The sequence below is a fragment of the Vulpes lagopus genome, chromosome 5 (assembly GCF_018345385.1).
Source record: "Vulpes lagopus strain Blue_001 chromosome 5, ASM1834538v1, whole genome shotgun sequence".
NCBI classification, from domain to species: Eukaryota; Metazoa; Chordata; class Mammalia; order Carnivora; family Canidae; genus Vulpes; species Vulpes lagopus.
Genome location: NC_054828.1, coordinates 9,236,517 through 9,261,441, shown reverse-complemented (window position 1 = coordinate 9,261,441; position 24,925 = coordinate 9,236,517). Strand labels below are relative to the sequence as shown.

At 54.9% G+C, this 24,925-nt stretch overlaps 1 protein-coding gene across 1 annotated transcript in view; it reads left to right on the top strand.

Moving 5' to 3' along the window:
• CACNA1I (calcium voltage-gated channel subunit alpha1 I) overlaps window positions 1-24,925 on the top strand; it is a 112,563-nt gene that overhangs the window by 59,541 nt on the left and 28,097 nt on the right. Inside the window, exons 6-10 of the mRNA XM_041756926.1 lie at window positions 4,913-5,072; window positions 11,431-11,746; window positions 13,127-13,219; window positions 16,531-16,843; window positions 19,174-19,595. Coding sequence (XP_041612860.1) covers window positions 4,913-5,072; window positions 11,431-11,746; window positions 13,127-13,219; window positions 16,531-16,843; window positions 19,174-19,595 — 1,304 coding nt within the window. The remainder of the gene's footprint in view (window positions 1-4,912; window positions 5,073-11,430; window positions 11,747-13,126; window positions 13,220-16,530; window positions 16,844-19,173; window positions 19,596-24,925) is intronic.

The window sequence follows — 24,925 nt, the reverse complement described above, 5'->3', positions numbered from 1 at the left end:
GAGTGTGTGAGGGCTTTCCAGGGCTGGCAGGGGAGCGGCCTGGCTGTGTCCCACTGGCATGGAGCCCTGCCGCCCTGGGGAGTGGACCCGGCACTACTGCCCAATAGGAACAGGAACCCGTGTGGCAGAGGTGGGGTAGGGCCATGTAGGTGGGGGCAGAATGTGTGTGAAGGTGAAGAGTAGGGCTGTGGGGGGCATGTGCCAGCCTGGCTGGAGAGCAGGTGCAGGTGTGGCACAGTGGATGGAGGGAGGTGTAGCTGGGGGGATAGGCTGGGTTGAGTAGGGGCTGTAGGGGCTGGCGGGTGGGATGAGTTTGTATTTTCCCCATGGGGGTAGATGGACTGCTGGAAGCTTCTGCCTTTGGGCAGATACCCCTCTGAGGTATCCTGACCCTGTGTTTTTCTTGAGAGGCTGGCTGGACAGGAACCCTTGTCTTCTGTACGTGAGGCTGCTGGGACCCAGAGAGGGCAGGCTCTGTCTCAAGGCCGCCCAGCCAGGACTGGCACCCACATTTCCTGCCCTGTGTTGTTGCTCCGGACACTCACCAAAGTAGAGACTGTACTAGATGTCCTGGAGACTCTGGGGTCCTCTTTCCCTTCTTGGCTTGGGAAGCACGGCCTTCAGCCACACTCGTTGGGTTGCCTGGAGCATATCCTTGGCCTCTGCCCCAGGCTGAAGGCCCAAAAATCACACTACAAAGGCAGAACCAGATAAGCTCATCCCGAGAGATGGGGAATGAGATCCTGGGGAAAGTAGAGGCAGGAAGGCTTCTTGGCTAACTGGGGGTGGAAATCAGAGAAGACTTCCTGTCAGAGGAGGGCCAGGCTGGGGATAGGTACAGAGGGACATGAGTAGGAAGGATGGTCTGAGGCAGATGTCTCTCTTGGTCTCTCTTTCTCTCCAACTCTGACCTCTATCTCCATTTCTCCTCCCTCACCTCTCTGCCTCCACCTCCTATGCCCGGTGCCAAGGGGAGCTGAGGGCAGAGAGGAACTGGCCAACTTGCCTTAGCTAATTACTTGACTGCAGGCATAAAAGGAGGATTAGCTGGGGTCTTACAGGGTCCTCCCTGACTCCCTAATCCTGTGGCCCCTTTTCCCTGGCATGGAAACGATGGATTGGTTTTGAGTCCCTAATTAGCTAATTATGCCTTGGCTCAGTGGCCCTGGGACTCCCCGGGCCCCAGGGAGGGCTGTGGAGTGAGCTGGGGCCTGGCTCTGCAGATGGGAGGAGGGGTGGGGGGAACAGGCTGCCATTCAGGGAAGCCAGCTGAGCAGGTTTCGAGGAGCCTTTCAGAATTTCAATATCCTGGAGAACAAGGGAAATGTAATTAATTGAGCAACAAAGGCTGGGCTCAGGGGAGCAGCCACAGAGCAGCCGGGCTGGGATTGTGCAGAGCCACCTGCCTCCTCCCACCCAGCCTCTTCAAATGTGGCTGCTGGCCGCCAGTGCTGGCATCCTGCCTCTGTCCCTGTCCCCTAGGACAGCCCCGTCCGGGGCTCGGCCTGCTCAGAATCTGCCCCTGGGCCTCCCTGACCAGGTACCTAGCATTGAAGCCCCACAAGCCCTGACTCCGATTTGCAGCCACCACCCCCCACCCCCCGCGTGCCCCCCGTGCCCTTTCTGAATGGTCATCCCCCTGTGCCTCTGCCACAAGCCCCCATCATCCTTCAGGATCCAGGTCAAGTCAGTCCCTCCAGGAAGGGGCCCAGAGCTGCCACCACTCCCCAGGCTTGGTTGTGTTTCCCAGCACTGTGGTCCCCTGTCCCCCTGCTGCTAGACTGCAAGCCCTTGAGGGGCTGTGATGCCGAATGGATGATGGCGCACCAGAAAGGCCTGCAACTGGCTAATGTCACATTTGGGTGGATTTGGATGCATGGCAAGGGTGCTTGCTTGGTCTGTTTCTTTGCTTCCTTCCCCCCAACCCTTGGCTACCCCATTGGGGGTGGGGGGTGGGGTACTGAGCCCTCACTCACCCTGGCCTGCTCTCAACCAGAGGCAGCAGCCTGCAAGGGAGCCCCACTGCTTTCTCAGGAGGAGGGTGACCTAGTTTTGTGTGTGGGGGGGAGGATGGGGTAGGCATTAATTATTGATCGGAAATCAAGCCACACAGAGCTCATGATGCAGATCTGCAATAATTACCCTCATTAACAACCACCTTAGCATCACCTCTGGAATGAATCAAAATCTGGATAGGACCCCTGTTCTCCTTGTTGCCATCTTTTCATCCTTCCCTCTCAAGTCTTCCATTCTTTCCTCATGACTTAGCATGTCATTCAACAAATGCTGGCCGAGCCTTTGTTCTGGGCTAGGACCCGCTGGGTTCTGAGAATACTGATGCAGACACAGGCCCTGCTCCCGGGAGCTTACAGCCCAATGGAAGAGGTAGGAGGGTAAACAGATAATTACACACTAGGGCTAGAAGACTATCTCGTAAATGGGGCCTCTAAGGTTGTGCAGTATGCAGCTTATACAACTGTACAAGGCAGTCTAGGCTAGGTCAGAATTGCTGAGGTTGCCCAGAGCAGAAGAGAGAGGGATGAACTCTACCTGGGGTGAACTAAGGAAGGGTAGGGGAAAGCTTTATAGAGAGAAAGTAGAGCTTCAACTGGGTTGTGGTGGCCGAATAGGGATTTGCCAGGTGTGAGAGATGGAAGGGTGTTCCAGAAAGAATAGCATGAGTAAAAGCATGGAGTTGTGAAATCCAGGGGTATATTGGTATATATACGGAACTTCAAATAATTTGGTATTGAGAGAAAAATAGGCGTAGAGGAGAGAGAGAGAGAGAGAGAGAGAGAGAGAGAGAGAGATATTGAGAGAGATGAACAGAGAGGTAGGTGGAGTCAGACCTCACAGGACCTTGGAAGTTATGCACTCAAGAGTGATCCACTAGCTCCTGACCCACTTTGGGGCCACAGACACTTGTGTGGACCTTCTCCCAAGAAAAACTGATGATGTCATACCTGCACATTTTATAGCAGTGTCGTAAGGTTCGCGGACCTCCTGCAGCACTTCTAGGCGGTTGTCCGGCATTGCCCTCGTTCTGTCCTGGGCTCTGTTTTCCCTGGGCTGGCTTCAATCGCAGGAAGCGCTGCCCTGCAAAGGCAAGACAGTCCCAGCAGCTCCAGGCGTTCACCCTCCCCGGCTCCCCAGCTCTGCAGAAGAGGGTTTCCCTCCCCCTACAGTTCCCACACAAGTCTCAGGGCTGACCCTCATTGGTCCTGGCTGGGGTCACATGCCCATTCCGGACCAATCCCTGGGGCTGGGGGAACAGAATGCATTGATTGGCCAGGCCCCCTCACGTGATCTCTAGGCAGCCCAGCCAAACCACGGGTCGGCAGCGGGGGAGTGGGGCTGTTTTCACAGGACTGTGAAGTGTGTTGGGGCCAAAGCACGGAGGTGGCCCGTCAGCGGGGGGTTTGTACTCCTGTGGATTCTCTAGTTACTGGGGTGGCTGGATCATCCTGCGTGGAGCCAAGCGGGATTGGGCGGCATACAGAGGGGTAATGAGGTCATGATGGTGGGTGACATCACCCAGGCTTGGGAGAGCAGGTGAGTGTCACAGGTGGGGGCCGGGATTGAGCCTGTGGAAAGGGAGAGGGGTGGATGGTGCGGATGGTGGTGTGGGTCAGCCCAGAGCAGGAGAGGCAGAAGGGAAGGATGGGGAGGTAGATATGAAGGGTGGTAAGTGTATGGGGGGGAAGGCCAGAAGCTGTAGGGTGGGAAGCCTTGGGGTTTGCTGAGATTGGGGTGTGGCCCAGAGGCTGGGGAGGTTTTGTAGGGTGGCTGCCGTCTAATCCCATCCCTTTGCTGAGAGACCTCGTTTTCCAAGAGGGGAAGGGACTGGCTCAGGGTCTCATGGCAAATAAGGCAGGATTTGAATCTGGATCTCTCTAAATCAGAGGCCGTATGGTTTCCCTACCTGCAGGGTTTTAGGATGTCAGGCCGCTGCAGGATGTAACTGGCACATTCTTCTCCCCTTTCCATACCCAGCTGGAAAGCCCCCTTGGTCACCCTGACCCCCCCCCCCCCCCCCCCCACCAAGGGACTCCTGTCTCCATTGCCATTTTCTCATTTCTTCTTTTCTTGCCTCTGGCGTGGCTGATTCTTTATAGCTATTCCTCAGGAAGGAAAGGCCTGTGCTGCCATCAGGCCAGATCGGAGTCCGCTGCTGGCAATGGCTCTTCTGTGTGCTGACCCAGAGCCGGGTCTGGTTCTATCATGCGGTGGGGTGGGTCAGGCCAGTAGCTCTGGCTGGCTGCACTGCTGTATCCTGACATGCTCGGGGAACCAGCGGCTGCCCCAGCAATGAAGGACATTTGGGACACATTCATTAGGCACCTACTGTGCTCATCTGGGTGGATTCTGGGCAGAGTGAGATGAGCCAGCCTCGGTCTCAGGCTGCCAGGTAACTGGGGGTTGTGGAGGGAATGCCAGACATGGTGTCAGGACACCTGTTTTAAATCCAGACCCTGCTGCTTCCCAGCTGTGTGACTTTGGGCAAGTTGTTTTAGTTCTATGAACTTCCAGTTACTTCTTCTATGAAATAGGGATAACATCACCACCCTTACAGAGTTGTGAATTCTGAAGGAGATCATCTTGGTGCATTACCCAGAAGAGAGTTTGGCATGTAAATGGTGTTCCATAAATATCTGCTAATTCATCCAGAAGCTGGTGGAAGTGTGGTAGGGCCCAGAGCCATTTCCATGGCCTCTGGATGGAGGGGCAGACACCAAGGAGAATGGCCGCTGATGGCCGCTGAGCAGGCTGGGAGCAGTTAGGAGCCTCTACCTGTGTGTCCCCCCCTCTCCTCCCAGTGCCTCTCCTTCTTTTCCTGAGCCTACTCTCCCTCTCTCCTCTTGGGACCTCTGCTCCCAAGTCCTACAATCTCTCCACTCTCCCCCACTCACAGGTATGCGGATCCTGGTGAACCTCCTCCTGGACACACTGCCCATGCTGGGGAATGTCCTCCTCCTCTGCTTCTTTGTCTTCTTCATCTTTGGCATCATCGGCGTCCAGCTCTGGGCGGGCCTGCTGCGTAACCGCTGCTTCCTGGAGGAGAACTTCACCATGTGAGTCTAGGCTTCGCCACCCAGGGGGCTGCCAACCAGCTTCCCCTGGGGTGGCAGTGGTGCCGGATGTTTTAGGGCTGGGTTTCCCTGTCAAACACCTGGTCCCAGTCCTTATTCCCACTGGTGCAGAGAAGTCAAGCAATGTGCACAGGTGAGTTGGTGATGGGTCTCCCGTGAATGGCTGGACGCGAAGAGGAGCACAGTAGGCCACTGAGGGTCTCAAAACGGGTATCACAGAGTCTCAGTCTAACATAGGCCCTTAGATGCTAATTCAGTTCCCAGTGACTCTTACTTAATACGCAGTTTTAACTTACTGGTAATTGGGAATGGGGCCAGCAGAGTGGAAGCAGCCAACTAGGAGGTCCCACAGGAGGGGAATGGACACTTAGGACCCAAGCAGACATGATGCCAACAGGGGAAAAGAAGACAGAAAACCTCAAAAGCAGACACAGAACCTGGCCCCATTACAGCACAGTCATTCCTCTCGGTGACTGAGTCATCAAGAAAAGGTCAGTGCTCAGTTGGCCCATTTGCGTGGATGAGCGGGAGGGCGGGCTACTCCTCAGGGAGGCGATTGGCAGAGCCGTCTAAACAAGTCAAGCTTTGGCTCTTGGAGGAGTTGGGTGGAGTCCTCTGAGAGATTTGACAACTGTGGAATCTCCACTGTCTTTGAGTGCGCAGACCTGCACAGATGCATTGGGACAGGAGCATACTACTATTTTACCGTGGGTTAGCACGCTCCTGCCCTGGGCCAGGCCCAGGGAGACAGAAATAGGGGAGTGTGTTCATTCAGCCTCTCACTCGACCAAAGCCCTCAAGTGGCTGCTCTTGCCAAGCCCGTGCTTAGTGCTGAGGACACAGCAGAGGATGGAGTTCCTGCCCTTGGGGAACTGGTCACAGATGCCTCCACGGAGTGGCTCCTGTGAACTGAGGACGACTGCAGGAGGCATGGGGACGCTGCAGGGGTTGGGCTGAGCTTTCTCCCCATTGGCCTGTCACTACCACAGAGCTGGGGTGAGGATGGGGGAGGGGCCTGGCTCACCTGCCCATCGCTGCGGGGACCCGTGGGGTACCTGGGTAGACCAGAGAAGGGGCAACATTGTGGGAAGGACCCTGTGGTGGTGGTGGTGGGGTCTACCCTTGGGTCAATCACTTGGAAGAGGTGGGCCGTGAGGCAGCAGGAGATGGGGGGGGCACCTGCTTCTCCTGGTCTAGTCTTAGCGGATGGAGATGCACAGGTGTGAACTCTCAGCTTTGAGGGTTCAGGACCCATCCAGAACCCTCTGTCCCACATAGATCTTTCCCTAGGTTGTTCCGTGGCCACCCCCTTCTCATTATCCCACCGCAGCTCTGTGTTACCACCCCCTCACCCCCTCCCACTGCCCCCCCCCCCCCCACTCCCAGACACTCTTGCATCATCCTGCTTGATTTCCTCTTGGCACCATCTCTGTCTGAAAGTACCTCACTTGGGAGTCTATTTAGTTCATTTTACTTGGTTGTTGAGTGTCTCTAGACTGGTTTATTTACTTGGTTAGCAGTGATGAAGGGCTCGGGGGTAACAGGTGTGATTGAAATAATCCTGCAATCTGGCTCCACGTGGAGGCCCGGTGACAGAGGCTCGAGCAGAGTATTGAGCTCCAGGGCAAGCATGTCCTCTGTCAAGTGTCTGGTCCCTTCTTCCCGATTCTGTCTAAGCATTCATGTGCACGCACACGACCGTTCACATCCCAGACAGGTTTTAAAGATGCGAATTGCTCTGACAGTGTGGCTTGAGGGTGTTTTCACACCAGTGTTTCTTGTTCCATGGATAAACAGCAGTTCTTCTAGCGGGCCCCTGCGGATGGGCCTCACATGGTGTCCAAGGTTCTGTTTTTGCATCATGCACGTGTGTGATCTGTGTAGACACCCATGATCGATGGGTAGACTCGTAACTGCTAGTCAAAGTGTATGTATATTTTTATCCCTTTTTTGGTTAAGATAACAAATTGTGCTCAGTAGCGGGCACAAGTGTTAAGTGTATGGCTTAATGAAGTTTTAGGTGGACTTAACGAAGCCTACGCCAGTGTTAGGCTACCCAGAGAAACTTATGGGGCCCAGGGAGGCTCCCCCCTGCGCCTGGCCAGTTCCTATCCCCCACACCCCAAAGTAGCCACCGTCCTGACCTCTATTTGTGTTGCCTGTTTTTGAGATTTCTTACACTGGAATCCTACAGGAAGCTATCTTTTGTGTCAGCTTTTTTGGCTCAGTGTAACGTGTCTTTGAGATTCACCCACATTCTTGCGGGTGGCAGTAGTTTTTTTGTTTTTCATTGCTGTGGGTAGATATTGAGCAAATATACAAGTACTTATTTTTTTCATTCCACTGTTGATTTGAGTTGTTTCTGGTTTTTTTTTTTTTTTAATTCTTTTTGGCTTTTATGACTCATGCATATTCTTGTACATGTCTTTGGTGGCTAGAGCCGTCCTTTCTTTTGGGTGAATACCCAGGAATGGAACTGTGAAGGGTGCAAGTGTGTTCAGCTTTAGGAGATTTTGTCGAATGGTTTTCCAAAATGGTTGCATTAAATGTCTATTCGCAAAGTCTGAGAATTCCAGGGGCCTGGCATCCTTATCAACGTTTGGTGTTGTCAGTCCTTTTAATTTTAACTATTCCAGTGAGAGGGCTGTGGTATCTTATTGTGGTTTTAATTTGTACTGCCCCGATGTCAAGTGATAATTAGCACTTTTCACGTTCATATGGCCCATCCGTCCATCATCTTATGAAGTGTCTGTTACAGTCTTTTGCCATTTTTAGATTGGGTTGTCCTTTTATTACACATTTGTAGTGGTTCTTTATATTCTGGATTTCTTCCCTTTGGTTGGAGATATACATGTATATGTATATGTAATTGCAGATGTTTTATATATGTAAATTATGTATTTGCATCCTTTGGTGGATATGTGTGTGTATATATATATATATATATATATATATATCTCAAATATTTTATTCCAGCCTGTTCCATTTTTACTCTCTTAATGGTGCTATTTGATGAACAGAAGCTCTTAGTTATAATGAAGTTCAAATTACCAATCATTTTTTTAGTATTGCTTTTTGTGTCCAGTTTAATCTTTTCTTAACCCAAGGCAATGAAAATATCCTCCAATGTTTTCTTTTAGAAGCTTTCCCAGTTTATCTTTCACATTTAGTCTTGTATTCCATCTCAAATAATTTTTAGTATGGTATGTGGTTGGGTTGAGATTCCCTTCCTATAGGTGAATTCCATTGTCCCATCACCATTGATTGAGAAGTCCATCCTTTCTCTGTGGAGCTGCAGTGGTGTCTTTGTGGCCGTCAGGTGGCCATTGTATTTGGGTTGGATGTGTACATGTTAATTGATGATGGATGTTGCCAAATTCCCTTGTTAAAAAGGTTGTATCAATATACACTCCTGCCAACAGCGTGTGCGCATGTCTGCTTGCACTCATTCTTTTCCGCACTCAGTACTATATCACCCTGAAACATTTCCATTTGGATGGGTGTAAAATGACCTTGATATTATTTTTGTTTGTATTTTCCTGTTGTTAGTTAATTGAGTATCTCTTCCTATATATGGTTATATTGGTCTCTTTTTTCTTTTTTTAAAGATTTTATTTATTTATTTATTTATAAGAGACACACAGAGAGAGAGAGACAGAGACAGAGACATAGGCAGAGGAGAAGCAGGCTCTACGCAGGGGAGCCTGATGTGGGACTCAGTCCGGGGACTCCAGGATCACTTGCTGAGCCGTAGGCAGATGCTTAATCACTGAGCCACCTAGGCATCCTGGCCTCTTTTTTTTCAAGTACATTGGCCATTTTTATTTCTTTCGTGAATTTATTTTCTTTGTTATGTTCTTTTCCCCCCTGTGGTTATTTTTCTTTTTCTTACTGAGTTACAGGTGATCTTAATATACTGTAGATGGTTATTGTTTTTTTTTTTTTTTTTTAAGTTTATTTATTTATTTTTTAGTAACTTCTACATCCAACGTGGGGCTTGAACTCACAATTCCGGAATTGAGAATCACATGCCCTTCTGATTAAGCCAGCCAGGCGCCCCTCTTTTATTTGTGTTATATGTTACCAGTACTCATCCCAGGGGAGTGGCAATCCCTGGCCCGGTTTTGTAAATAAAGTTTTATCGGAACACAGCCATGCCCACTTGGTTACCTGTTTTCTTTTTTTTTTTTATTATTATTTTTTTTTTTTTGGTTACCTGTTTTCTATGATTGTCTCACATTACAATGATGCAGATGAGCAACTGGCACAGAGACTATATGGTCTGCAAAAAACATTTTCTATCTGGCCCTTTACAGAGAAAGCTTGCCTACCTCTGCTTTCTATCAGTTTGTTCTTTTTTTTTTTTTAATTTTATTTATTTATTCATGAGAGACACACACAGGCAGAGACATAGGCAGAGAGAGAAGCAGGCTCCATGCAGGGAGCCTGATGTGGGACTCAATCCCAGGTCTCCAGGATCATGCCCTGGGCCAAAGGCAGGCGCTCAATCGCTGAGCCACCCAGGCATCCTTATCAGTTTGTTCTTATCTTAGTACTTAATATGCTCTCTTTTATCTTATAGAGATTTTACATTTGGGGTGCTTGGATGGCTTAGTTGGTTAAGTGACACTTGATTTTGGCTCAGATTATAATCTCAGGATTGTGAGATTGAGCCCCATGTCGGATTCCATGCTGGGCATGGAGCCTGCTTCAGATTCTCTCTCTCTCTCCCTCTGCCCACCACCCCACCTTCTAAACAAGAAAAGAAAAAGAAAGAAAGAAAATTTACATTTGTTTATAGTCAATCTTGACATTTTCCTTTGTAGAATTTGGATTTGGTGTATTTTATCCAGAACGCCTTATATATCTTGAGTTAACAAAAATATTCTCTGTTCTCTTATAATATTTTTTTGTAATGTTTGTTGCATTTATGATTTTTAATCCACCAGAAGTTTATTATTTTAAATTCTGTAATATATTTTACTTAACCTAATATAGCCAAAAGATTATTATTTTTTCTTTTTTTTTTAATTTTTAATTTTTTCTTTTTTTAAGGATTTATTTATTTATTTTAGAGAGAGAGTGAGAGAGAGCACGCACAAGTGGGAGGGGCAGAGGGAGAGGGAGAGAAAATCACAAGCAGACTCTGTGCTGAGTGCAGAGTCTGACATGGGGCTTGATTTCATAACCCCGAGATCATGAACTGAGCCAAAACCAAGAGTCAAACACTTAATGGACTGTGCCACCCAAGTGCCCCCAAAGATTATTTTCAATGAGCAATCAATATCAATTGATAATCAATATTATCAATTGAATTGTTATAACCAATATTACAACTAATGAGGTAACTTACATTCTATTTTTCTTTTGATACCAACTCTTCAAGAAGTTTATTTTTGTATAGAGTGTGAGGTAGGGATCTAGCTTTATTATTTTCCAAACAGATAGCTATTATCTCAATGCCATTTATTGTGTAGTTCTTCCATTCTCTATGGATCTGAAAAGGTTTTTTTTTTATAATAGACTATGTTCCATTTTATGAATGGGTTTGCCTTCTGTGCCCTGTGGTGTTCCACGAATCTTTCTGTTCCTGTTGCAATATCGCACTCTAGTAATAATTGTAGTTGTATTTTACTCTCTTGTAGGGTTGGACTCTACTCATCTTTCTCCTTTTAAAAAATTGTTTTGACTGTTCTCCCATCCAGATAAATCCTAGAACCATCTGGCCAGGTTCCACAGACAGAAACACTTTGGGATTTTGATTGGATTGCATTGAATCATTCTTTAACCCCACAGGATGGGTAGGGCAGTGATTGTCATCTCTGTTTTGCAGATGAGGAAATTGAGGTCTGGAGAGAGGAAGTGAACAGTCCAAGGTCACCTAGATGGGAAGGGGTGGGGCAGGCAGAGGATCAACTCCTCATCTGTTGGATCAGTAAAATTCAGTGTTTGTTGATTAAACATGTACTCTGGGCTGACCAAGCAGTGTGTGGGAACGGGGGAGGCTGAGACCCCCCATCCCTTGCCCTAGCAGAGCTTCAGCCTCCCAGGGAAGTTGGGTGCATATTCCCCAGGAGCCATATAGGGACCAAGGACTAGCCCTTAGGGAAGGCCCCTCAGTGGGGGGACCCTGGAACTGACCACAGTGAGTTGGTCAGCGGGAGATTTTTCGACCGCGGGGAAGGGTGTCCCCAGTGGGGGGACAACACAGACAAAGGCCCAAAGGCAATGACAAGACCTGTGGGACAGATTTGCCACACTGCATCGCCTCCCCCACTCTGCTCCTCCTGGTGATAACCTCTCCCCTTCTCTTTTACCCACTGTCATCACCTGTGGACAGACAAGGGGATGTAGCCCTGCCCCCCTACTACCAGCCAGAGGAGGACGATGAGATGCCTTTCATCTGCTCCCTTTCGGGGGACAATGGCATCATGGGTTGCCACGAGATCCCCCCACTCAAGGAGCAGGGCCGCGAGTGCTGCCTGTCCAAGGATGATGTCTACGACTTTGGGGCAGGGCGCCAGGACCTCAATGCCAGTGGGCTGTGTGTCAACTGGAACCGCTACTACAATGTGTGCCGCACAGGCAGTGCCAACCCCCACAAGGGTGCCATCAACTTTGACAATATTGGTTACGCCTGGATCGTCATCTTCCAGGTGAGGCCACTCAGGCCTGGCGCCAGCGCGCGTGCCAGGGCCTGGGAGACCAGAGCTGGCTGGGGTGAGGGGTGGAGTGAACAGCTTCTTCTGGCAGCTAGGGCTTTGTGCTAGGTGTTCCGCTGAAATCTGCCCAACTTGCCGGCATAGTGGGCGTTATCATGCCCCTGTGACAGGCAGAGTGCCTGAGGTTTGAAAGAAAGGAGGCAAGCTATTTGAGGATCACATGCTATTTAATGGAGAATCAGGATTTTAATCCAGGTCTGGGGGACCCCAAAGTTTGTGCTCTGTGGAATCTCAAGTTGCCTGGGGGCATATGGATCCCAGCAGGGAGGTCTGTTTATAGAGGAGAGAGCCCAGCCTCAGGCCTGGTTGGGGCCAGGGGCTTTCCTGGTGGCGGTGACCACTTGAGCAAAGGCCTGGGTGTAGGGAAGCCCCGGGGGTGTGCAGAGAGCACCAAGGAGCTGTTTGTTTGGGCAGGGTCTCTCGGATCGTGTTTTTGATCAGTCAGTAAGAAACATTTTATTCAGTGCCCATATTTATATACACTCACAAAGCACTGTTAACTTTACTGGGTGCAAAGGGCTTCATTGCCTTGCATGACCCCAGTGCTCTGCAGAGGACAGGGATGGGGTACGTTGAGGGAACCAGGGCTGTGGGACCTACTGCTCGATGTCTCCGCACCTCAGTTTTTCACCTTGAATGCTGGGTAATAACAGCTTTCTCTTACCATGAGTGGCTGAGGAGAAGAAACTGGATGATGCGAGTGGAGCTGTCAGCCCAGTGTGGAATGAGGGCTAGAGGCCACCTTCCTGCTGCCCTCGGAAGGAAGGATGGGGCTGGGGCGGAGAGTGGTGGCTGAGAAGCCCCAAGGAGATGGGAAGGCCTTACCCAGGTGGCTCTGTGCTCTCTGCCCTGGGGGGCAGTGAGATCGCAGAATTCAGAGCTGCAAGGTGTGATGTGATGTGGTCACAGCCCAGGGGCTCCTGCTCCAGAAGCATGCAAGAGGGTGGTGCTGGGGAGAGCCCGCCACTGGTTGTGCCTAAGGCTGCTCTGCCTCGCACCAGCCTGGGTGTGGGAGACTGGTGGGCGGGGACTCTGGAGCTGGAAGGGCAGGCTGAAGTCTGGGTCCCCACCTTCCTGGCTGTGTGACGGTGGGCAAGTACTCTAACCTCTCCAAACTTCAGTGTCCTCACCCGTGTGCTGAGGGTGAGGCTGGCCCGCCCGTGGAGCCTTGCGGAGTAGGAGAGAGAATGCGGGTAAAGCAGCCTGGCACACGGCAGGGCCTCTGGCTGGGGCTGCATCTGCTGCCTGCCCTGCCTCAGGGTCCTGCCTTCCCTGTCTCAGGCTCACTCCTCCTCTGCTCTGTTGCGGCTGCAGGTGATTACTCTGGAAGGCTGGGTGGAGATCATGTACTATGTGATGGATGCTCACTCCTTCTACAACTTCATCTATTTTATCCTGCTTATCATAGTAAGTGTCAGGGAAACTGGGGCTTTCTGGGCAAGCTCAAGGACCCAGGGACCAGGAAGAGGGTCGGGGGGGCTCCTCAAAGAACCCCGCAGAGCCAGGAGAGCTGAGTGGGAGGGAGCAGGGGGGAGAAGTTTTTTTAGATTTTATTTTTATGTAATCTCGACACCCAGGGTGGGGTTTAAACTCACAACCCAGAAATCAAGAGTCTAGTGCTCCACTGAGCCAGCCAGGCTCCCCAGGAGGGGCAATTTTTAAATGCCTCCGAGCAGCGGGTGATTGAAGGGACTCGTCAGGGCAGCGGTGGGAAGCATCCATCACTTTCTATTGCTTTCATTTCTCATTTCTGGGCATTTAAGTCCATCTCGTCACTCCCGCTCGTGTTTCTCTGCCTCGTGGTCTCTGGGAGTACGTTCTCCTGACCGCAGCCAGGTGCAGCCCCCAGGATGGAAGTTTCTCTAGGGCCCCAGCTTGCTCCTCTTTTCCGGGAATGGGAAGAGGAGATGCTCTGAGGCAGAAGTGGGGGACTGCTTCCCCACGGGGCTCCCTGAAATTCTCAGAGGGATTCGCACCTCTCAGGCAGCTCTGCCTTGTGGGGGTGGCTTGGGGGTGCAGGCAGGGTTCATCTGCCTCACGGAGTAGGGCCCTTCCCCCGCCCAGGCAGCCCTTCCTGCCTTCCCCCACAGTCTGCCCAGAGCGAGCTCATCCACCTTGTCATGCCTGACTGCAGCTTCAGCCACAGCACAATCCCCCAAATGTCAAGGTGATTCACTCCTGGGACAGTCGGTGCTGGCTGGCTCCCTACTGCTGTGAGGCTGGGTTCTCTGGCACCTCGGTGGTAGGAGAGGGCATGCTTGGCTCTCTGGGGCAGCACCCCATTCCGAGCTGGTGGGACCTTGGCCTGGGGGGTTCAGCACAGGCTGGCAGGTGGTGACCTGGGACATACTCGTTGTTGGCTTTGCTCTGATGGCCTTCCTGGGGAAGCTGGGGCCTTGGGCCCCTGAGGAGACACCCAGATGAAAGGAGAGGAGGTCCAGGCTTCGTTCAGCATTGACATTCACCCACTGGTTTGTTCATCTCCCCAGCACAGCCAGGGAAGCCCGCGCTGCATCGGGCCCTGAGCCAAGCATGGGGAACTGAGCAGTGAGGTGGGCCCGCCTCTGCTCTTCAGGAGTCAGTTGGGGGGTGGGGGTGGGAATGGGCTACAGCTGGCAGTGACCCGACAGCACCTTAGGAGCTGTGACAGAGGCTGAGGGAGTCCAAAGGAATTCTCTGATCTAGCCAGGAGGAGGGATGCGGGAGTGGGAGGCTTCCTGGAGGAGGTGATACCAGAATTGAGCTTTTAAAGGGCTCAGGGCAGGCAGCTGGGGGAGGGCCTCCTGGGCAGGGGCTGCTTGCAGAGATCTTGAAATGGACAGAATTCTGAGACAGGGGGCCTCAAACCACTGGGGTTGCTAGAGGACCCTCGAACTTCAGAGCGGGGCTGGAGAATGTGATCTCCTCCTGATAGAGTTGAGGTGGGAATGTGGGGTTGGTAACTCCCAGGGTGACCCAAGGCAGGCCCCTTAGCCCCCCGGATCCACAATAAAGTGGGGAATAGTGATGGCACCAAGGCTGATGGGCTCTCAGGAAGATTCGACGATACAGCCTAAGGCCTGCATGGCCCCTGGCACATAGGAAGTGCTCAATAAATGTGCCCTGCTACTGTTACTGCCGCTGTTATTGGGTCCTAGGTGGCCCCATCACAAGAGAAAGGGCACTGACAGGGGCTGAGGATGCTGAGTTTTTCCAGGCGCTGGGAAGGGTCCAGAGAGCAGAGCCTGAGTGATCATGCTGTCATTTTGCCCTCACGGCCCTGGCCCTGCAGGGCCACCTGCCCATTCTGTTCCTCAGGTGAGGCCCCTGAGCCCCAGTGAGGTGAGAGGTCCTCAGCCCCCAGACTCAGATCTCCAGTACTCAGTACTCCAGACTCAGATCTTCCCCTCCCCTGCACCCCTATAGGAAGAGCTTTAAGCTTGTCTTGCTTGAGCCTTCAGCTTTACAAGGAAGTGGAGTTCCAGAAGGGCTGGGGGAGCTGCTGCCTGGGCTCTGGGGAAGCAGCCGTGGAGGAGGCAGGCTGAGTGGAAGCCTGACAGGGGTGAGCGCCCAGAGGGAAGGGTCTGTGGCCTCTCCTTCCTGGTGACCCCTCACACAGGCCTGCATGGAGCAGGGCCCCAGGAGATGCTTGGGGGAAGACATGACCAAGAGAGCCAAGGAGGGGCATCTTCTTACCTGGGGATTTTTCCAGAGTCTTCCAGCCAGGAATTGCCCTCTGCCTGATAACTGCAGAAGCCTAGCTCTCTATTTGTGGCATGGGGGACGGGGCAGGGTTGGGGGGTTGGGGGGAGGGGTGAATCCGTGTCTGGGGCCTGGAGGAGGATGAAAAGCCACTCCCCTTGCTGGCAGGGCCTGCTGATCCCATTCAAAGGCTTGGCAAATGCCAGACCCCAGGAGAGGGGTCTGCCCTCTGGAAAGCAGGGCAGGAAGGGCTCTGCTCCCTGTGGTGGCCACTGGAACTGGGCCCCGAGTCCTGAGGTGGCAGGATTCCCAGTACTCACTGGGTAGCCTCTCCCACCTCCTCCCTCCAAGCACCGATACAGCCACACAAGGAAACACTTTCTGAAGGAAGCTTCTCTTGAGTCTGGATGCCCAACTGGATGCCCAAAGCCAAGCCAGAAAGAGGGCAGGGCTTGGGTGGGACTCAGGGCCTGGATGGCCTGAGTGGGGCTGGGCCTTCCTCCCCAGCCTCTGCGCTGGTGAGGCCCTGGCCTGAGGGCCCAGAGGGAGAAGGCTTGGAAGCAGGTGCCGGTGGGGCCCGGGGAGCTGCCTGGGCCCCCACCGTCCTGGGGCCCCGGCCTCCTGCCGGAGCAGGGCCTCAGCAATCTTTTCCTGTCCCTATCTGTGCCCCGTGCCTCTCCGTCTCTCTGGGCCCTCCACCCTCTGCTCCTCTCTCTCCCTGCCTCCTCGTGCCCTCCGCTCCTGTACTCTCTGAGCCTGTGTCACTCCCTCTCCGTGTTTCTCCTGTTGTCTCTCTGCGTTCCTGGCTGTCTGCCTCCTGCCTCTGTCCCGTCCCTCTTTGGTGTCTCGGATCTGTCCCTGCTTCTCCTCTGGTCTTCCTTTCTGCCTCTGTCCCTCTGCTTCTCGCCCCACCTCTGTCCCTCCGGCTCCATCTCTGTATCCCCCTCCCCCACCATTTCTCTTTCTCCTCGTTTCCCTCCCCCCACCAATCTGTCCCCTCTGTTCCTGTCCCTGTCCTCTCCTCCCGTTGGTCACAGGTGGGCTCCTTCTTCATGATCAACCTGTGCCTCGTTGTCATAGCGACCCAGTTCTCGGAGACCAAGCAGCGGGAGCACCGGCTGATGCTGGAGCAGCGGCAGCGCTACCTGTCCTCCAGCACGGTGGCCAGCTACGCGGAGCCCGGCGACTGTTACGAGGAGATCTTCCAGTACATCTGCCACATCCTGCGCAAGGCCAGGCGCCGCGCCCTGGGTCTCTACCAGGCCCTGCAGAGCCGCCGACAGGCCTCGGCCCCGGGGGCACCCACATCCACCAAACCCGGGCCCCACACCAAGGAGCCCAGGCACTACAGTAAGTGGCCGCAACCCCTCCAGGGTGCCCCCCTCCGGCCTCGTGCGTGCCTGTCTCCTCCTTGTGGGCAGAGCCGTCCAGCAGGTGGGGAACCCAGGTCTTCCCTCAGGGGCACTGCCCTGGTTCCTTCCCCACTTTCCTGACCAACTGCCAGTGAGTGTCTGGCCTGGACTGGCCTCCGGCTGGGGGGACTCGACACCCCGGCCCCTGCAGGAATTCCCTTCCCATCCCAGCGTGTGGTCTTGTGCACTCAGGCTCCACCCTGGGATTCACACTCGAGAGAAGTAAACGCATGTCCATCCCGTCTGGTAAAATCCTAAAACGTCCCCCCACTCAGCCTGCCTACCCCACTACCCACGTGGGCTCCTGCTGCCACCACATGCTTGCCAGCACACCAGAGCAGTGACCACCGGCCACCTGGAATAAAGGGGCTGCGGCCCCCACCCTGCGAAGACATGATGTGTCAGGGACACCTGTGCCATTTTGTGATCTTCTGTCTCCAGACACTCAGGCTCAGAAAGGGCTCTCTGTTCATTTTCTCATCTGTTCTAGAAAACAGTCCCGAGAAGGGGGCACGATCTCTTCGTAACATCCCGTTTTCAAATGGGAAAACTAAGGTCCAGAGAGATGAAGGGAGTCACTTAAGGTCACACAGTGTGTCAGTGACAAAAACAGTATCAGGGACGTCAGAGTTGGGTTTGCTGAGCCGCCTCCAGGGGGAAATGAAGGCTTGGCTCCCACCGGAGGCACAGCCCCAGCAGGCCCCGCCCCAGCCACTGGGGCTGCAGGCAGCGGGGACTGTACCTCGGACAGCCGGGCCCCTCGGTGGGCCTCGGGCTCCTGCCCTGTGAAGTTGAGGCTGAGGCTCACTTGCAGTGGGAGTCAGCCACCCCCAGGCCCTGCTCCTGCAGCTCTTGCGTCCTGGGAATCTGAGATTCTTGGGAGGCGAGCCGGGGAACTGGTGCTCGGAGCTGCCGCCTACCCATCCTTGGGTGCCAGCCGTCCAGGCGTGGTCTTGGAGGAGGCTCCAGGTGGCCCGTGGGCTGGCCCAGCACGTGGACGGGGGAGCCGGGGTCTGGGCAAGGCTGGCGTGCAGCGTTCCTGGATGACGCAGGGCGGAGCTGCCTGCTGCTGCCCCCAACCCTGTCCAGGGAACCTGTGTGGAGGGAAGCCCAGGGGGCCATCTGGAGGGAGAACTTACTCCCCACCCCCCCCCGCACCCTGGAGACTCCATGCCTTTCTTCTTCCCTGGGAAGCACATTTTAGGGAGCCCAACCCCATGAGTGGGTCTGAGCTGGGCTTTGCTGAGATGGGACTGACCCCTGGGCTTCTGGCTGCCTCACCCTGGCTCAGCTCCAGGGGATGAATGAGTCCGAGGGCCTTCTCCGAGGCATTGGGAGATAATTGGAGGCAAATCTGGAAAGGGATGTTAGGCATTACATATTTTTCTTTCCCTTTAATGTTTTTATTATTATAATTTTCTTGGCTCACACAAGCAAAACACGTTTATTCTAGGAAAATAAAGGCAAACATAAAGAAGAAACCAAACCACCCAGAAAGAATCTTCCTGACACCTCTTCGAAATGGTTCACAGATCACAGAACTCTGGTCCAAGACTGGCCCAAGCTTCTCAAACTCTCCCTGGGGCAGCAAAGGGAATGAAAGCTTCTGCCCCCCACTCCCTGCTATCCCTCCTGTCAGCACCTCCTGCCTGCTTCCCCAGGACCCAGCCCCAACTCCCAGCTTGTGAGGAGGGCACTCTCAGGGGGCTTCTAGAGCAAGGGTTTGCCCCTGCCCAGGGCTCTGGCCTCCCTCCCTCCCTGGGACACAAAGCCCACATACAGGTGGGAGAATTGGAGATGGAGAGGCCACCTTGGCTCCTTCTGGGGGAGACCATCCTCCCTACCAGCCTGGTTCTTTGAGAGGCTCTTCCTCCGCCATTGTCATCAGCAGGATCGTGGGAGGGCTGGGCCTTGGGCCAGGAAGTGATGGAGCAAGGGCAGATGACAGGCATGTGTGCCCCAGGCATGGCTCCAGGCACCCCACATGCATCCACAGTAGATCCCTCCCCACAGCCCTGCGGGGAGGTGCTCCCAGTCCTGACTTTACAGGGGCAGACAGAGCCCAGAGCCGTAAAGCCAATCCCCTGGGAACCACAGGCCACTGGGCCTCCTGGTGGGGCTGGCGAATCCCAGGCAGAGCCCGAGCCTAGGAGCCTGAAGCTCACACGGGCCTGGGTCTCAGGGTGAGGTGGGCAGGGACTGCCACCTCTGAGACCCCCGAGCCTGTGTAACTGGGGGCGTCACCCCTGCCTTGTGTTTGCTTTGCAGAGCTATGCCCTCAACACAGTCCCCTGGACCCGACGCCCCACACTCTGGTGCAGCCCATCTCTGCCATGCTGGCCTCCGACCCTGCCAGCTGCCCCCGCTGCCAGCATGAGGAGAGCCGGCGGCCCTCGGGCCCGGATAGCACCGACTCGGGCCAGGAGGGCTCGGGCTCTGGTGGCTCAGGTGGCGGCTCGGAGGAGGCTGATGGGGACGGGGCCCGGAGCAGCGAGGATGGGGCCTCCTCAGGGCTGGGGAAGGAGGACGAGGAGGAGAAGGCAGACGGGGCCACCCGGCTGTGTGGGGATGTGTGGCGGGAGACTCGAGCCAAGCTTCGAGGCATCGTGGACAGCAAATACTTCAACCGGGGCATCATGATGGCCATCCTGGTCAACACCGTCAGCATGGGCATCGAGCACCACGAGCAGGCCAGTGGGGGCCGGGCACGGGTGTGGAGGGGGAGGGCTGGGTGCCGAGGCCCAAGCTGGCCCATGCAGCCTGGGCTGTTGAACACTCAGTGTGTCCATCTCCCACCTGCTGGGGACTAGGTCCCATTCATCCCCGGGCCCAGCCCAGGGGAGCGAGGAGCTCTGCGGTCTGCCCGTGGGTGAACGAGTGGGCCAGGGAAGCCACACTAATCCTGGGGCTGCGGGGGTGCAGGTCCCACTCCTTTCTCCTGAGCAGCTCAGCCTGGACACAGGCACCCACAGCTCCTCCCTGTCAATCCCTGCCAGACCTCACTTCCAGGTGTCACTTGTCCCTTCTCCCCCAGACAGCTGGAGTGATCTTTCCTAAGGTGGGGCTCTCCCCTGCCCCAGCCTGCCCCAGCCTGCCCCAGCTCCCCATTGCCCTTGGCACAAAATGCAGAGCTTTCTTCTGACAGCCAAGGCTTCTTTGTGGGCAGTGCCTTCAGTGGTGTGTCCTCCTGTCCCCGAGGCCCTCCACACAGCACCGAGGCACTGAGAGTGGCCTCAGGGTTGCCCTGCAAAGACTGTCCCCTGTCTGCCTCCTCTGCCAACCCTGTAGTTTCTTCTGTCCTCAGTGCTGGGCATGTAGATGCAGAGTGGGTGTTGGCTGAGTTGAATGGTGTGTCCCAGGCCCCCTGGGCCATCCACAGAGATACTGCTAGGGCTTTGGGGGTGAGAGGAGTTCAGAGACAGAGTCCCAAGGGGATAGACACGTGGGTGAGGTGGCAGGAGCACAGGGAGGGTGCTATTTATAGGGACACAGGATGGAGGGCCACGGGGGGTTAGCACACACATCCCTAGTACACAGGTCATAGCCTGGGCTGCCAGCCTGCATGACAAGTCCAGTCCTGGCTCTAATTGAAGCAACACTGTTTTCTGGGTCCCCCAGCCCTGGGGTGGGTTCCCTCCCTTGACCTGTACCCCAGCCCTGTGAGGGCACCCCATTTGGCCCTTAGTGACCCTGAAGCCTAGGGAGGGTGTCCCACAGCCAGTGAGGGGTCAGATCTGCACCCACATCTCTCTGTGGCAAGACTGACCCCCCCCCCCCGTAGGGTTTATAACATGGCCCCCCTTTGCATCCCTGCCGCTGTCTCTCGGCACCCGTCCCTGCGCCCTGCGGTGGGCCACACTCTCATTTCCCTCTTCATTAGCTTGCCAAGCGCTGGCTCCATTCAATTTACTTAAATGCGGCCCCTGGGGCTGCGGCGACACTCTGTTCGGAGCTGCTGGTTTGCCAGCCATTCTGGCTTAATTAAAAAGGTCTCTGGGGAGGCCTGGGGGGGAGGGCTCTCTGCAGGGTAAAGCTGGGGAGACAGGCAGCCCAGGACCCCCTTACCCAGGGTTCAGACTTCGGGCCTTTCCTAGCCAGGCCAGCGGTCCTGGAGGGGGCCCCATAGGGGAAGCAGGTGATGTTGGGGTGCTGGCTCTGATTTCTGAGTGGGTGGCACCAAGGGGGCTTGTCACGGTGCTGCTGCAGTAGAGACTGGGCACCGTTCCTGCCAGGGCTTGTGGGAACCAGCTGGCGAGAGCCAATTTTCTAACACTCAGGAGTTTCGAAAGCCTGTTTTTAAACAGTTGGTAGCTTGAAATTGGCTGTGGTGGGAGTATTTACACCATGGAAATTGGCGTACGCTGCAGATCAGGGCTATTTTTCGGAGGCCTGTTTGTCGGGGTTCTCGGGGTCCCAGCCTCTCCCGCTGCCCTGCAGCCTGGCCTCCACCCCACACGCTTCTACCGCTCCTGCATGGGCTCCTTCCCTGGTTCTTCGATGGGCATGCAGGGGGCCTTGGCCTCCCTCAGCCAGCACCTCCATCTGTGAAAGGGGCACCCACACCCTGGGACCCCCAGACCTTTGTCACAGAGTGGCTGGGTGGGTTAATTAGGAAACCTGGAACTTAGTGGGTACTCACTAGTTTGCAACTCTTTATGAATTTTCTGTTTGAGCCTCACATCACCACCCTAGGACTGAGTTTACCCTCTGCTGTCGGGAGCCTCGAAAAATTAATTAATTAAAGAAAAAGTGAGGAGGAGGGAAAATTTTTTAAAATGTTCTTTTTAAAGCAGCCCCGAGTGGCAGCCATTGTTCTGTAGAGCTCCGTGCAGGGCCTGCTGTGGGCCTGCTGGCATGTTTGCGCCACTCCCCTCGGCTCCCAGACGTGGCTTGGCAGGGAAAGGATCCACCCCCGGGTTTATTCTGAGCAGCCCTGTCTGAGGTGGTGCCTGCAGAGGGAGGTGGCCCAGGGAGAGTGGGGGAAGAACAGGAGAGGAAGGTGGGTGAACATGCACAGCCCCTTTTCTGCAGGGGTGGTGACCATAGAGGGGAGGCATTGTAGGGGCTTGGCAGGGAGCCTGGCATGGCCCTGGGGGTTAGATGGTGCTGAAGTCTGCTCCTCTGAGTAGCCCCAGAGAGGAGGGGAGGCCCAGGATGGTCTGTGACTGAGGCTATGCGACAAGCAGGTGGGTGGGGTCGGCTTGGGGAGGGTACAGATTCCTTCATCATCACCTGCTGTCATGTGTTAGCACAGTTTTTTCTCTTGTGATCCCTATGGCGGCCCAATGGGGCAGGCAAGGCGAGTGTCTTAAAGCCACTGAGCAGGTGGGGAGACTGAGGCTTGCTCCAGTGACACGGTGAGCAATTGTCCAAGCAGGGCTCCAGGATGCTGAGGTGGAGGTTCCACAAAGCCGACAGGAGGCAGTGGGGAGGCCTGGGTGGGGAGGCATTGCTCCTGTGGCAGCCTTTCCATCTCTCGACACTCCCCTGTCTGGGAGCACGACTCCTCTCAAGCTGGGCAAGGCTGCTCTCAGCCCCAGCCTGTCCTGTAAATGGAGGATGGTCACTGGGTGGGATGACAAGAAACAGAGTTGGGCTGAATGGGCAGCAGGGTAGGGCTGCAGGCAGCCTCCTAGGGCAGGCTGGGGCATGTCCACAGGCCCCTGTTCCCCAGGGACTGCATTCAAGGCCTCCAGATCAGTGATTGACTCAAAGCAACTTTATTTTCCCTTCTGCAGCCAGTCTGGGATGACTCTGGGAAGAGGAGGATGGACTAGTGTAGTGCCCAACATTCCAGCTCTGGGGGGCTTAGCGGGGAGAGCCAACATGGGCTGCAGTCCCAGAAGGCTCCCCAGAGGCAGTGGCACTGGAGATGGATCCTGAAGGGTGACTAGGAGTTCCTCAGTGAGACAGAGGAGGGACAGGTACAGTGCCCAGGAGCAATCCCCCAAAGGAATGAGCCCTCAGGGAGGATGTGCACAGAGGGCAGAAGGTAGCCCAGGAGGCTGGGGGTGCTGTCCTTCCACAAAGTGTCTTAAGGCAGGCTTTGTCCTCAAGGCAGCAGGGGGCCACAGAACACTTGCAAGCAGGGCAGAGACAGGTCTGGATTGACCTGGAGCCTCAAGCTGAAGCTGTCAGGGGAGTGGAACAGGCCAGAGGGAGTATTCTTCTGATTCAGATTGAGATCTGATTCCACCACTGCCGGGCCTTGGCCTTGGGCAGTCATTTCCCTCTGAGCCTCAGTGTCCACATCTATAAAATGGGGATGCCATAGGGTGACGTTTGAGGTCTAAATGAGATAATTCATGGAAAGTGCTTGGCACTGACTGATGCAGGAGAGACACTTAACACCAGCTGCTTTCATTGCCATGGGGTAGTCCCAGGCTCCAGAGCTTCCCGCTGGGGACCCCTGCCCGGTGGGAACCTCATATCCCTGCAGAAATGGCCAGAGGCTGGGCAGCCTGGTGCCACCATGCCTGGCGGGCCAGGAGGAGCGGGCCTCTGTCTCCCTCCACTTGGGCCTCCAGATGGCAGCCCCTCCCTACCCACCCTCCACCCTCCTGCCTCTAGTGGTTTTCTGTCCCTTGTCACCCCCTCTTCCACCGGGTGGGTCTCTGCAGCCTCTGCCTGGTGGTCTGTCTGCCTGCTGCCTCTCACGTTCCTGGCTCCCTCACGCACTCCCACAAGGTCATGATCTTGGTCCTTCCTTACATTTTCACGTGTTTATCTTCTTCTGTCTCATCTCTCCACACCCTGTCTTTGCCTCTCATTCCCCGCGCCCATATTTGTCTGTCTGTCCATCTTCCTCATGGCCTCCCTGTGCATCTTCACATACCCTCCCACCTCCAGTCTCACGGTACAGAATAGTCCATGTTCTCCTGTCTCCCGCTCGCTGTCTCTCTCTCCCAGAAAATTGCTTGCAGGAGTGATGGATGGTCCATTAGAGAAAGATTAACAGGTGTGCGCTCGACTAGAGAAACAGCTGCTGGGAGTGGGGGGGCACCGGGGGCCAGCGGGTGACCTTTCCAGAGAGTGGTGGCTCTGCATCAGTTGCGGGCGGGAGCGTTGTGTGGCCCGGAGCGGGTGATCGTCATTAAGGACTGTCAGCAGCCACGTTTTCCATCTCTGCTGTCATCATTTTGGCGGGCTGGGAAATTGGTGGCTCCGAGCTGCATCTGGGCCCTGCCTCAGCCGGGGATGCAGGGCCCCGGCCGCTCCCCACCAAGGGCCCCTCTCAGGGTCCCACTCCTCTTTCGGCCCATTTTGTGAGTCAAATGTGATTACGATGGAAATGGGGCCTCCTCCTTTTATCTGGGCTTGAGAGGAGCTGGCAGTTTTATTAGGTTTCCCAGGCACTGGTCGGAAGTGGGCGGTTGGATTATTATTATGTTCCGCCCTTTTTTCCTTTTAACCCAAATGGAATCACACTCAGGCCCCTGCGGTGCCCTGTCACCTGGTGGAGGGGCTGGGCTGGGGTGGGGGCGAGGCCGATGGCTGGCATCTCTCCCCCCTCTCCACTCTTGCTCTGGCTGGTCCCTCTGCCTAGACATCTTCTTTTCTCCTCCCTGTCGCTGGGCTCCCCCTCTCAGCTTTGAGGTCTCTGCTGAGATGTCACTTCCTCCAGGCAGCTGCTCCTGACTGAAGGATCACTGTTCCTTAAAGCACCCTCAACTTTTCTCTGTGTTTAGCACGAACCGACTGTTGGTCAGCTTGGGTGTTGGGCTTTGCCAGCAGAGCCCGCGCTTCCTGGGGACAGGGGCAATGTCCTGATGCTTTCACCACCGGCCGCCCTGGGTACACACGCCCAGCCCATGGTGAACACTCTGCAGGCCGTGGAATGTGTGAACTGTGGGAACGGAGGGAGGTGCGGGTGGATGAATTCTGGTGGGCTTTCCATGTGTCGCCGCAGAGCAGTTAGGGGTCTGATTCTGTGGCTCTGTGGCATCCTGGCCGGGTGGCTCAGAGCAAGGCAGCTCACTTCTCTGAGCCTCAGGGTCCTTATCTGTGAAACAGAGACTCC